This window comes from Poecilia formosa, unplaced genomic scaffold (genome assembly GCF_000485575.1).
Source record: "Poecilia formosa unplaced genomic scaffold, Poecilia_formosa-5.1.2 Scaffold36, whole genome shotgun sequence".
Lineage (NCBI taxonomy): Eukaryota > Metazoa > Chordata > Actinopteri > Cyprinodontiformes > Poeciliidae > Poecilia > Poecilia formosa.
Window position 1 is genome coordinate 1,787,387 of NW_006799975.1, and position 12,574 is coordinate 1,799,960.

The 12,574-nt window shown below is 38.4% G+C and overlaps 1 protein-coding gene across 1 annotated transcript; it reads left to right on the forward strand.

Moving 5' to 3' along the window:
- Window positions 1-1,343: 1,343 nt before the first annotated feature.
- Window positions 1,344-11,804, forward strand: LOC103136973 (tyrosine-protein phosphatase non-receptor type 1-like). Its single transcript, XM_016670621.1, has 8 exons — window positions 1,344-1,584; window positions 3,361-3,451; window positions 3,564-3,664; window positions 3,762-3,860; window positions 7,116-7,253; window positions 8,602-8,811; window positions 10,454-10,618; window positions 11,594-11,804. The coding sequence occupies exons 1-8, from the start codon at window positions 1,528-1,530 to the stop codon at window positions 11,780-11,782; spliced, it is 1,050 nt and encodes a 349-aa protein (XP_016526107.1). The 5' UTR covers window positions 1,344-1,527; the 3' UTR covers window positions 11,783-11,804.
- The last annotated feature ends 770 nt before the right edge of the window (window positions 11,805-12,574 follow it).

Sequence of the window (12,574 nt, forward strand, 5' to 3'; positions counted from 1 at the left end):
CGACAAACATAAAAAACAACAGTTTTTGAACAATGTTTTTTTTTAATTTGATGTAGGTACTCCACACATCAGGATTAATGTCCCACATTGCGTGTAAATGGTAAATGTAAACAAAAATAGATTATTAAAATCTGAAAATGTTTTTTTTTCAGTCTTAAGTAATGCATAGAGTTACGGCGAGTGTTAGTTTTCAGGTAAAATAGTAGCAGCAAGAACACAAAGCGTAATTTAGAAGGTTGCCATGTTCGTTCGAATGTGCCACAGTATGGTTAATTTTGAAAATTAAATCAATATTCAAAAAAACACAATTTCAAATAGTGGCCATTAGGATTCATGCGATAATCACACATTTATGTATTTATTATTATTATTATTATTATTATTATTATTATTATTATTATTATTATTTCTTTTTTGCCTGGTTCTTTCTGTACTCTTATTTCTGAATTTGCCAGTTATTACTTTTTCAACCATGTATAATAGGTTAGATTAAGTTTATGATTAATGCTCAGTTTTATATCCTAACAATATCTCACAGTAAAACAGTGATTGGCAACTTTTTTATCTGAACAAAAATGCCTATAAGGCTTTCTGTATAATTACTTTCCTGGCAGTAAGACCACCTCAAATTGAGAAAAAATGTAAAGCATATTAAATAAACTTCTCAAACTGGACTGATTTGTGAAATTGGTACCTTAAAAAATATTTCCACTGATGTTAATACTAATTCCAACCTGCTCAGGCAATTCTACAAAATATGAAAAATCGGGGCATACATCTAAAAATAAGTTTGAGGACCTTACTGCTTTCATAATAACTGGAGTCATAATTTTAATGCAAACTATGAGCACTAAATAAAAATAACATGTAGCACCTCTGCAAGGGAAAGGTTAAAGAAAGCGCATTTTTGGTTGGATTAAATTTGATGCAATATCATTTTATGTTCTGTATGCAGCTAATGGAGTTTTTTGAGTCCTTAATTTCCATCCTTCGAGAGTCAACTTGTCCAAATAAACGTTCCAAAGTAAATATTTTAGAATATTTACAAAAAATAATATGCAGTTGAATTAAGTCACAAACGACAAGAAAATTGAGTATTTCAGTATTTCCCTTTATAATTAATCTAAAATTAATGACAAGCAAGAAAAATAAACGGTGCTTTAAGTTGGATAACAACGTGTAGGGACGAGACGGGGGTATCAATTAGCGAATCTTTGGGTATCAATAGATGCCAATGTAGAAACGAAAGGAAACATATTCAAGGCGTGCACGAAATGACGCAAGTCGACACATAACGACCAGAACTACAAAAGTACAAAACGGGCAAAATATGACCAGCTCCCGTTACGCAACCTGGCAACCCGCGAGAGTCAGAGTGAAGGAGAGGCAGATTGACTCCCCGCAGGGATTCATCAGGTTACACACAGTGCTCTTCAGATGGCTAACGGAGAGGAGTAAGTTGGAAAACGGTGGCAAAAACACCCCAAAGTCATCCGGCTGGCTTCTCACTTCACCAACCGCGACACAATGGAGCAAGAATTCGAGGATATTGATTCGTCCGGGAAATGGCAGAACCTTTACAATGTAAGTCGGGACACCGAGGGCCTCTCGTGTTTCTATGACGATCGGTTGCTAACCAACTTAGCCAGTTCACTTCTCAGACTCATCTCCTTGTGTTTCACTACTTTCCCTGCTTGTTCCGTGGCGTGTGTTTTTGTGTTAACTAACGAGCTTTTACGAGCTGCGTAGCGCAGGCAGGACGGGCGCCGCAGGAAGCCAGCGAACACTTAATTGTGAGAAAGTAGCGAGCTGCGCTAGCAGGGGGCTGACTTCCGTAGCTGGGAAACGTGCATCGGGGAGCTCTCTGCTTGGGTGACGCTTGCGGACGTCAGCCGCAGTTTCTGAGAACTCACCAAAGACTTCCAGAGAAAGACGCATGTGTTTTATCACCAGCAGTGTTGGCCAATCTGGCATATTCAGGTTAAGTTTCTAATACTTTAGTTCCTGTTTAACGCAGAAACTGACTGCGCGGTTTATATATATATATTTTTTTATTATTTTACTGAGGCAATGGGAAAATGTTTGCTATTTGACTTCAGCTGTTTAGAGGAGACGCAAAGAAATAAACAATTTTCTCTATAGAACCAGAAAATGCATAGACGGAAAAAAAATCTTGTTTTTTTTTTATTAAACGAGTTTGATTTAAAAAAAAAAAAGTAACTCAAAAATACTTTATTAATTCCAAAGGGAATACAAATACAACAATACAATAAATTATGTTAACTTTTTTTAAAATCATAATATTATATCAAATTAATCCAAATCTGGGTTGTTGATTTGATGGCATCTATGGCATTTATTCAGTTAATTAAATAGAAGAAGAAGAAAAATTGATGCTAAAAGGAAATGTAAATTTGCCATAATATCATCCAGGTACCCTCCAAGAGTCACTGTGGACAGTAATTCCAATAGCAGTCAGTATTGCAGAGGCCTTGAGGAGTCCTCTGACTGGTGATTTTTGCATGACTGTCACAACATTCCAACAGCTCAATTTCCAGGTGACAGAGATGATATTCCACAGTGAAATGTCCTGAATGGCACCATCGTTTGTTGGCACGCTCTGCTCTTTTCAACTCCTCTGGGATTTGGGGCCATAGTTCAAGTATTATTTAGGCTCTTGAATTGCCAACCGGCCGCTCCCATTTGTATAAACAAACCTTGTTTATATTTACAAACCTTGTTGCCACAGTAACACAACAGTCCGAAAGTAAAAGAGTAGAACAAAAATCCCTCAAACTGCACAACGTCTACAAGGAGTCCAAAAAACGCATGGCTGGAACCCAAACAGCTGTGAAACTGTCAGAAACGAAATTCTCTTTAGCCGCGTAGAGTGCTACAATCACAGAATAAAAAAATATTAAATTATATTAACTATCTGTATATTGGTGTACAAAATTCAACATTGTAAATATATTTTGGTAGTAGCACAAAATAATCAAATCAAATTTCCACTACTGGTATCAGGCAGTACATTGTTTTATTCAATTTTAAAACAAACCTTAATATTTGCTACCATTAGTTTCTGCTTCTCAGTTAAATATTGTAGTCAAGGTGACTTAAACAGGACTGAGAACTCTAGAAGTTGAGGATGTAAATGTATGGAGTTTTGTGTGTAGGAACCCAGCTAGTAGAAAATCTTTTCACTAACTAACGAGTCAAGCAAAGTGGAACACTTTAAGTGAATCAAGAAAAGCAGAAAGACTGTAATGAAGACCTTCCATCACTTTGTGTGGTCTTTACATAAATGTTGTGTTTGCAACCTGAAAGCTAACCTTTAACCTTTCTTCTCGTTTGCACCAGGACATCCGCAACCAAGCCATTGAATATCCGTACAAAGTAGCTAAGCTTCCAATGAACAGGAATTTGAATCGCTACAGAGACGTCAGCCCATGTGAGTCTTTGCACGAGAGATTTGTTTGTTTTTCTTTCCAATATGGTGGCTGAGAATTTGCATTGTTGTAATTGCTTTGCCGTCTGATGATTTTTTTTATTTTCCTCCTCAGATGATCACAGTCGGGTAAAGCTTGAAAACGCTGACAATGACTACATTAACGCGAGTTTAGTCGCTGTGAAAGAAGCCGAGAGAGCTTACATTCTAACTCAGGTATGGAAGCCATTGAGCGAATGCTACTGTATTGCACACTGTTCTACTCGGTATGTCACACTTTCATGAACATTTTTTATTTTTTTTACTTTGACAGGGCCCTTTGAGGAATACGTGTGGCCATTTCTGGTTGATGGTCTGGGAGCAATGTTCTAAAGCCGTTATAATGCTCAACAGAGTGATAGAGAAAGGATCTGTGAGTAACACCTCAGCACATGATGACCACAAGTTTTTATATACAAGGACTGTGTTTGGAAATGTCTGTCTTTATTACTTAATACATACCAAATTATTTATACCTCTGCCTGAGATTTAATATATAGAGATGAGGATTTATTTAATTTTAATACAACGGTGTAAAAGAAGGATCGAGTTTGAAACAATAAAGTTATCATTTTAACTGCATTTTTGCATGTTTGGGATGTTTCAAAAAGTCAGGTCACTTCTATGCGTCATTACCTCCAGTCAGAAAGACGATGTTAGTCAAATGAAATGACAACTATATATTTAATCTGCTACAGATATGAGTAATTCTGGGCTTAGCCACATATGTAGCATTCTCTGCTGTTTAACTGAGAAAAGGAAAAACTTTGTAAGCTGTACATATGGGAGAGAGAAGCATTTCTATGTTTTCTGTATGGAACTGTGCTCCTGCTTTTGGTTCTGAGGTTTTATGTTTCAGGACATAAAATTTGAAAAAATATCTGACCTATTGTTAGAATTTTAAATATTAAGAAATATTAACCCGAAAGAACAACAACGCATGAAATACAACAGTACAATTGTATGTTGCTGTTTATTCTACAGTAACCAAACCAAACTGCATGAAAAACGTGATTATGATTCAGTAGTTTCTACAACCTGAATTTTAAAAGAGTCAGGATGTTGTTTAGAATTGAATAAAATGAAGACTTTTAAATCACACAAGACAACATTTTATTAACAGAACATGGAGAGCAGAGCAAATGTCTGGAAAAGCAGAAATGTGTGAAAGCGTTCACCTGGTTGAAATTAAGTTAACTTACTTCAGATCTGCAGCATGATTAGCTATAAGAGAGAGTTTGGAGTGTGTGTGGAGTTTCAGATGTAACGATGGGCATGCTGTCTCATTTGGGACAGAATGCATAAAATATTGTGGAACATTTTACGAACAACAATCTCATTATCTAAAGTGCATAAGATTATCAGAAGATTCAGAGAAACTGGAGAAACCTGTCTGTAAGAGACCTTTATTAGACGCCCATAGACTTTGGGCCCTCAGACAAAACTGCGTCACTCGTCAGCATGATTTTGTCATTGACATTTCTAAATGGACCCAGGAATACTTCCAGAAACCACTGTCGGTAAACATAATCTAATGTACAATCTGCAGATTCCACCTAATCGTCTGTCATGAAATATGTGAACAGGATCTAGATCTACCGTGGGATCCTGTGGGCCACAATGAATTTAAAAAGGACTGTTTCACAGTGACAGTGCTCCATGTTCCGATGAATCCAGATTTGACATTCTTGTTGGCGACTTTGGAAACCATGAGCAGCTTGCATGTTTTGGAAGGAACTATGAACCCTGAAAGGTATCTAGAGGTTTTAGAGCAACCTCATCCAGAAAACGTTTATTTCTGGGAAGACCCCGTGTATTTCAGCAGGACGATGCCAAACCACATACTGCAGCCATAACAACAGCATTGGCTTCGTCGGAAAAGAGTATTGCTGAATTGGTCCTGCAGTCCAGATCCTTCACCTAAGGAGAACATTTGGTTCATCATTAAACAAAAAAATATGTCAAAGAAGACCATAAACTCTTAGCTGCTGGAAACCTGCATCAGTCAAGAATGGAACCAAATTCCAAGACTCCAGAAACTCATGACCTCAATGCCCAGACGTCTTCAAACTGTTGAAAAGAAGAGAAGATGCTTCACCGTGGCAAACATTTCCCCATCCAAACTGTTCTGAAACATGTAGCAGGTTCAAACCTGAGCTTATTTTGGTTGAAGTTCAACATCCGTTATGCTAGGATCAGTGTTCTGTTGTGAATAAAATATCAGCTCATGTGATTTAAGAGTTTTTTTTTTTTTCCTTTTATGACCTCCTGTCTTTTCTAGAATTCAGGTTGTTGATCTGCCTACAGCAGCAAGAATATGATGTTATCATCAACTCTGTGGTCTTATTACTTTTCCACTATGCAGAAATGCTGGTTTATTCTTCTTTTGTGTTTTAGTTTATTATGCCTTTCAGTTTTTTTTTTTGGTTTTGTTTTTGTTTTTTTTAAACACAGCTCTCTTGAGAGTCCACTAGAGCCTCTGAATCAGGTTGAGGTTTGGACATTGTCTAGGTCTCGTCCACATCCCGACCCTTTTGTCAGTTGTACCTTGCTGCTCACGACCAACATTCAGCCACACCTCAGCTGGCAGACAGACGGCCTCACGTTTGACTCAAGAGAAATGGAGGAGGTCATGGTTGGAGCTGCTGCAGGCCCATGGTCCTGCAGCTGTAAAACGAGCCCAAACCTTTGTGTGTTGTTCAAATTCAGTTCTCCAGACCTTTCCCCTCCCAACCCATTCAAACAAGCCATACTGGTTCTTAGCAGCCACTCTGTCATAAACTTTAACATAGTGAAGTCTGAAGAGTGTTTTTTCTTTGAGCAATGGATGACTGACCTTCACAGGGAGGAACTTGCTAAAGGGTCCATTCCTGTAAAAATGGGCAACCGTTTTTCTTTTTCTTTTTTTTTTCTTGTAAAGTGACTAACTTACAAAAACATTGGAAATGGCTTTGTTAGCTCTTCTGAAAATGATGGATACAGCCACAACTGCTTCCCTAAGGTCATGGCTATGGGTTAGCTTCAGGGTAACACCCAGATAAAAGCTGAAGAACAGAAAGCTAGAGATGTGTGCACATCCTACGCATCAGGTAATCGCTGCATTTGATCTGCAGCTACTTACAATCTGAGTCTCTTTCTACGAAGCTAGGCTGCTCTCGGTTTCTTCACATGGTACTTCTGTATTACAGCTTAGCCCTTCTGAAACAATGCAATATGTCATATATTTTAAGACTTTAAGCTCTTATGTTTTGTGTTCTTTTTTTTTTAAATTTATTTTACCAGGACTGCTCAGAGCTTGTACTTACAGTGTTTGTGCAGCTGAGTACTTTCTGACATGTATCTGGGCACATTATAAGCACAAACAGCTGTTAAATACAGAAAATGCGGACTAGAAATAATTGCTGTCTGCCATCATGTGGCGCCCCTTCTAATGGGGCACCCACTTTTTGCACCACTGCTGTTTGGAGTTTGGAGAATGACTAACTTTAGGCCCTAACTTTAGGTGCATTCAAGACAGACTGTGAGTCTGTCTTGAATGCTGCTTAGGTCACACATACTCATCTGTCTATGAAAACGCTGCAAGCTGCTTCCTGTTCGAGCCTGAGTGATGACCTCTCTGTCCCCGCAGGAAAAGTGTGCTCAGTACTGGCCCACTTCAGAGGAGCTGCAGATGTCCTTCACTGACACGGGTTTTGTTGTTCGACTGTTGTCAGAAGAGGACCAATCCCATTATACAATCAGGGTGCTAGAACTAGAGAACACAAAGGTGAGCATGAGACGAAACATTGGAAGCAATAATCTGAAATTTGTGCTCTGCTTTGAGTTTTTTTAGTTTTCTGGAGGACTCTGGTGTCTCAGTGAGCCTTTTCTCAATGGCAACCGATTTTCATTTATTCTCTCTCTCTCGATAGATAGATAGATAGATAGATAGATAGATAGATAGATAGATAGATAGATAGACTCAGGTCTGAGCTGAGTCTACCCAATCATAGAATAGAAACAGCCTGAAATTCAGGTGTAACATCAGAATGAGTCACTAAAATAGTTCCAAATGTTCAAAAATATATGAATACAAGACTAACAACAATAATTAGAAAATAGAAATATTGAACTCGTGATCCAACGGATGTGCAATTCAGTAGGATTACTTTTTTTTTGCTTTTTTTTATTTACATAATGAACATTAAAAAAGACAGAATATAAATACTATTTTAATGAGTAAATGAATGTGCAATTTCCAGTAGGTGTGTAAACACTTATTGACTGACAAGGTATAGACCGGTACAGGGAGCTGGAGCAGCCAAAATACTTCAGAAATCACAAAATACCTTTTCCTGCTTGCTGATAAGAAATATTTTTGTGAAATTCCGTGTTTTGTTGTGGATTCCACTTAGTTTGTCAAATTCTGTCTGCATTTTCCACGTCACATAAATCCTAGTAGGGCCCTACAAAAACAAGGTCAAAGTTCAAAAGAGGAAGATCCTGCAGCATGCTTAAATGGTTTAGATGCAACCTGCAGCTCCAGGGGCCACAAGTGGCTCTTTGGGTTTCCCACATTGGTTCTTAATAACTTTGACAAAAATGATAAAGAACAATCTGATATTTTAAATGTAGTTAATATGCAGGTTTCAGCAGACTAATGGTTTTTTTCATGTTGGAATTGCATTGAATTCCCACAACAGAATGACCCTTAAAGTACCAGTAATATTATTTTCTTATTGGTTATTATGAATACCAACAAGAAACGGTTGGAAACTGTCCACTTTCTTTGCTTTATTTTCCACAGAAGAAAATGCATCCACTCTCTTTTGAGCAACAATGTTATGTTTTTCTTCTTTAAAATTTCCTATAGTTGATATTTTCATTCAGCTCGACAGAGGGTAGAAATGGCTGTTTGGAACGGATTGTAAAGGTTGAAGACCCCTGGGCTAATGTGTTGCTAACATTGTATTGCCCCTAAATTCCTCTGTTTAACTTCATACCAGGTGGTTTTAAATCAGTCTACCTGGGTCCTTGTTTTTATTTTTGTCTGGCATTTCTGGTTTGAGCCAGAAGTGCCAGAACTTGTATGTGCTGCACATTGTTCATGGCTGATGTCATACGTTTCTTCCCAGACGGGGGAATCCAGAGAGATCTACCACTTTCACTACACCACGTGGCCTGATTTCGGGGTGCCAGAATCTCCCGCCTCTTTCCTCAACTTCCTCTTCAAGGTGCGGGAGTCTGGTTCCCTGGGGCCTGAATATGGGCCCTCAGTGGTGCACTGCAGCGCTGGGATTGGACGCTCGGGAACGTTTGCCTTGGTGGACACTTGCCTGGTCTTGGTGAGAGAGTGTTATTGTTATGGGAAGTAGTTGCTTAACGCTGATTATACTGAGAGCAAAGGGTTAAACCGTTTAGTTTGGCATCTGAGTACGATGAGTCAGTCATCTTAAGATAATATTTGAGAGGGCTGGAAGCTAGAGAGAGAAGTTGTAGCATGTTGGTTCTGAACTTTATTCACGGTATGTTTGGATTGTTCCTTCAGGCAGAAAACAGTGATGTCAGAGATTACCTGGAAACTCCTTCCCACATTCAGGAATTCTTCTGTTTTCAGATTCATTCAGCAACATGAGCTTTGTGCCTTTTTTTTGTCTGAAAAATAAACTTATGTTGAATTGTTTTTAGTTCTTTTTTCAATAGCTTAGTATCTTTAGAAAGGGTTCAAGAAAGTTTTCTTCTGTTCTAAAACCTGTAAGAAAATGACAGCAGAATATATCTTCCCTCTTATTTTTTACAAGTGATGTATAAATCAGAGCCTATTAACCTACCAGCTCCAAGGTTAATAGCTGAAATATATTTGGTTTGTTACACAGAAGCTACAGAAGGGAACTTTATCAAGCTCCCCTAAAAACATGTCAAATTTAGAGACGTATCAAGAAATTGGTCGGTGAGCACGGGCGACCAAATTTTAACTGGTGAGAGACGAGTTGGAAACTCAGTAATCGGATCTTTTCTCAATCCCTGAACATGTCATGCAAAGCACTGCCTGGTCACTGTTAAGACAACACTCTGCTGTGTGGATGCTGCTACTGAGAAAAGATTCAAAGATGACTATTTGAATATCTGTGAGGTGTTTACAATACATAAATCTCCAGTAACATTTGGTAGGATAAAGAAATATATATATAGTTTCCTTTTAAGCATTTAATCTGGTTAGGATGGAAACACCATGATTTGGGAAATGTAGGCAGTGTTTTGGAAAATTCAAAATTATAGTATGAGTTTACATTCTGTTACAGATACATCTAAAAACAGTCACTTTAGCCATGTTAACCTTGCTAATGGTGCTTATCACAAGTAGAAGCTGCTTAAACAACAACACAACAGTGCAGCTTAAAATATCTACTCAATAAGTATTTTATCTTGCATTACAATAGAAAAAGCCTGTTTTACGACAGCTGCTCTCTCTCACACACACAGTGTGACATCTCCTTTGATCCCATAATGTTTACCTAATGGCCACTAATGGTAGGAACTGTTAAATTTGAAATCAGTAGATTGAAGCTTTAAAGAAAACATTTAAGTGATTCCCAACCTTTCTAGCTTCTGACTCACAAAATAATAATACAAGCGACTCTTGACCGCGACTCTTGGTTGAGCATATCTATGTTCCAGATCTACGCTTGTTCTGAAACACAATTTATTTTAGCATAGAACAATCCTCTATTTGTCCCTCAGTAGTAAAAACAATGAACAGCACATTGACTAACAAATGGAAGCACACACGAAAGACAAGATGCTGTAATAAATTAAAAATAATTACACAACTGACTCACAGGTATACACTGTGAGCCACCAAGGTGGTGACCTCATGGTAACATGCTGTTAAGCAGTCTGGTGCACCTCAGTGTGGAGTGAAAACACTGGCTTAGCTGCATAACCCTTTCCAAATGTATTCCATAAACAGATAAATCTGTTTTGTAGATGGACAGGAGTAGGAGCTCGTCATCTGTGGACATACAGAAGGTGCTGCTGGATATGAGGGAATATCGCATGGGCCTGATCCAGACCCCTGACCAACTGCGCTTCTCCTACATGTCCATCATCGAGGGAGCCAAGCTCATTCTGACCTATAGCTCTGCAGAACAGGTTTGATCAGGAGCGAACCAGAAACACATGAGAAATATACTTGTTTCATAGTCATAAAAAATGTCCAGTGAGCATTATATGAATTGCTATAAATTCTCTAGTATTACTGGTTTTTTTTTCCAATTTCGTTTAATGCTGAACTTAATGTTTTACATCAGGCACCTTGTCGGGCAGCATTTATCAATGCTTTTCTTTTGCATTGATAAAAGTCTGTGTCTATGATAAAGGGTGTTTTAGTGATTTGTTAGTGACTGTTAATTATTGCTTTGATATGTAAATGAGTTGCTGTGTTTGGCTTCTAGATGATGTTACTTTGTAATTTGTTTTTAATGTTTTTAGTTTCTGCTCTAATATGAGCAGCGGTTACCTTGGTAATACTAGTAGCTTTTGTTTGATGTTAACAGACTAGCCTTCCAACTGTTGTTTTTCAGTTGAAGCTAAGTTTAGGTTAGCATTAGCTTATAAATCCCCTTTGAATTTATATTGTTTATTTGAATCCCTGGTAAGCAGAAAAGAGAGAAACAGACAGTCCATACTAATAGGCAGCCTTAGAACAGACTGTTGAGACAGACTGTACTGTATTGGACAAACTGTACCGAAAGTGGACTGTGCTTCAGTGTAAAGTCAAGGTAGTTGTACTCGCTTTGTGGATGAGGTGATCCAGCAAATCCTCCCAAGGTAACATGCAGTCCTACCTCTCTGCAATATGACATAGCAATATAACATGTAAAAGGATCTATGTCCTCAATGTCCATGGCATTTTTGTAACCAATAATCTTCTTATTACTTCAGAAAATACGATGTTTTCAAAAAATGCTCCAACCAAAAGACAAACCAATAACTGAACATGTAGATAGACTTGAACCATCATAAAATTTGAGTGGGTTCCAAGTTTAGAAAGTCTTGCCTGGCTTCCTGCCTGTTTCCTCCATGCTTCTATTTGCCCATGCATGTGTTTCTTGATCTCTGCTGCAGAACTCACAGATTGGCCTGTTCAGAGAAGACCTGGAGTCGGATCTACAACCTCCAACGCCTCCGCCCAGACCTCACCTCAATGCCAGCAGGCCCAACGGCCCTTGCTTGGAGCCACAGCCCAGCACAGGGGACCACCTCTCATCGAGGGATTCAGACTGCCACAACATGGCAGAGAACTCTGTGCAGTAAGTGATAGTTCAGCACGTTTGGAATGAGTGTCCTCACACAGATAAACATCACCAGAGTTGCACCGATCAAACATTTGTGAACAGTTTTTGATAGAAAATGTAGCATTAAGTTTTAAAAGCTTTTGGCTAACTACTTCTAACTGTTAAACTAAAAAAATAAATCAACTAAAATAACATATTTTCTTTCTTTCTAGAGAATTTAATTAGTTATTTTCATCTAGAAGAGAGGCTTTGTGTCAGTGTGTGAGAGAGACAGTGCTGTAAACAGTTTTTCAAACTGAAACAAAAACAAAGTGATTTGAAATTTAAACTATTTTTAGCATCATATATTAGTGATCAGCACCATAACTGCAGTCAGGATTAACTACCTGAAGACATCTTCAGTCTCTCGGTGTTCCCTGGAGAACGTGGACCAGGGCTGTCAACATTCTTAAATCCAACACGTTCCATGACAGGAAGGGCTGGGAAAGTCTAAGATGATAAATCAGAGCAGATTAGCTCTAATATTTTGAGCTCTACTGAACTCAGTGCCCTGTCATTTCACTCTGTTGCCACTTCAATGAAAGTTCCTGAAGCCAGCAACTAATTGGTGAGTGGTGGCAGACGGAGCTGGGACCGGCTCAGCTCCGGCTCTTTGAAGGAGCAGCTCAGGCTGCCTTCTCAGGCCTGGAAATGTATGGAATTTGACTTAGTTATTTTTTTTCAAGTCTGAATAGGACTGGAGTAAAACATAAGGCATTATTCTTTATTAAAACGTTATTAGACACTCGCAGGAGCTTGGGACTGGTGCTGT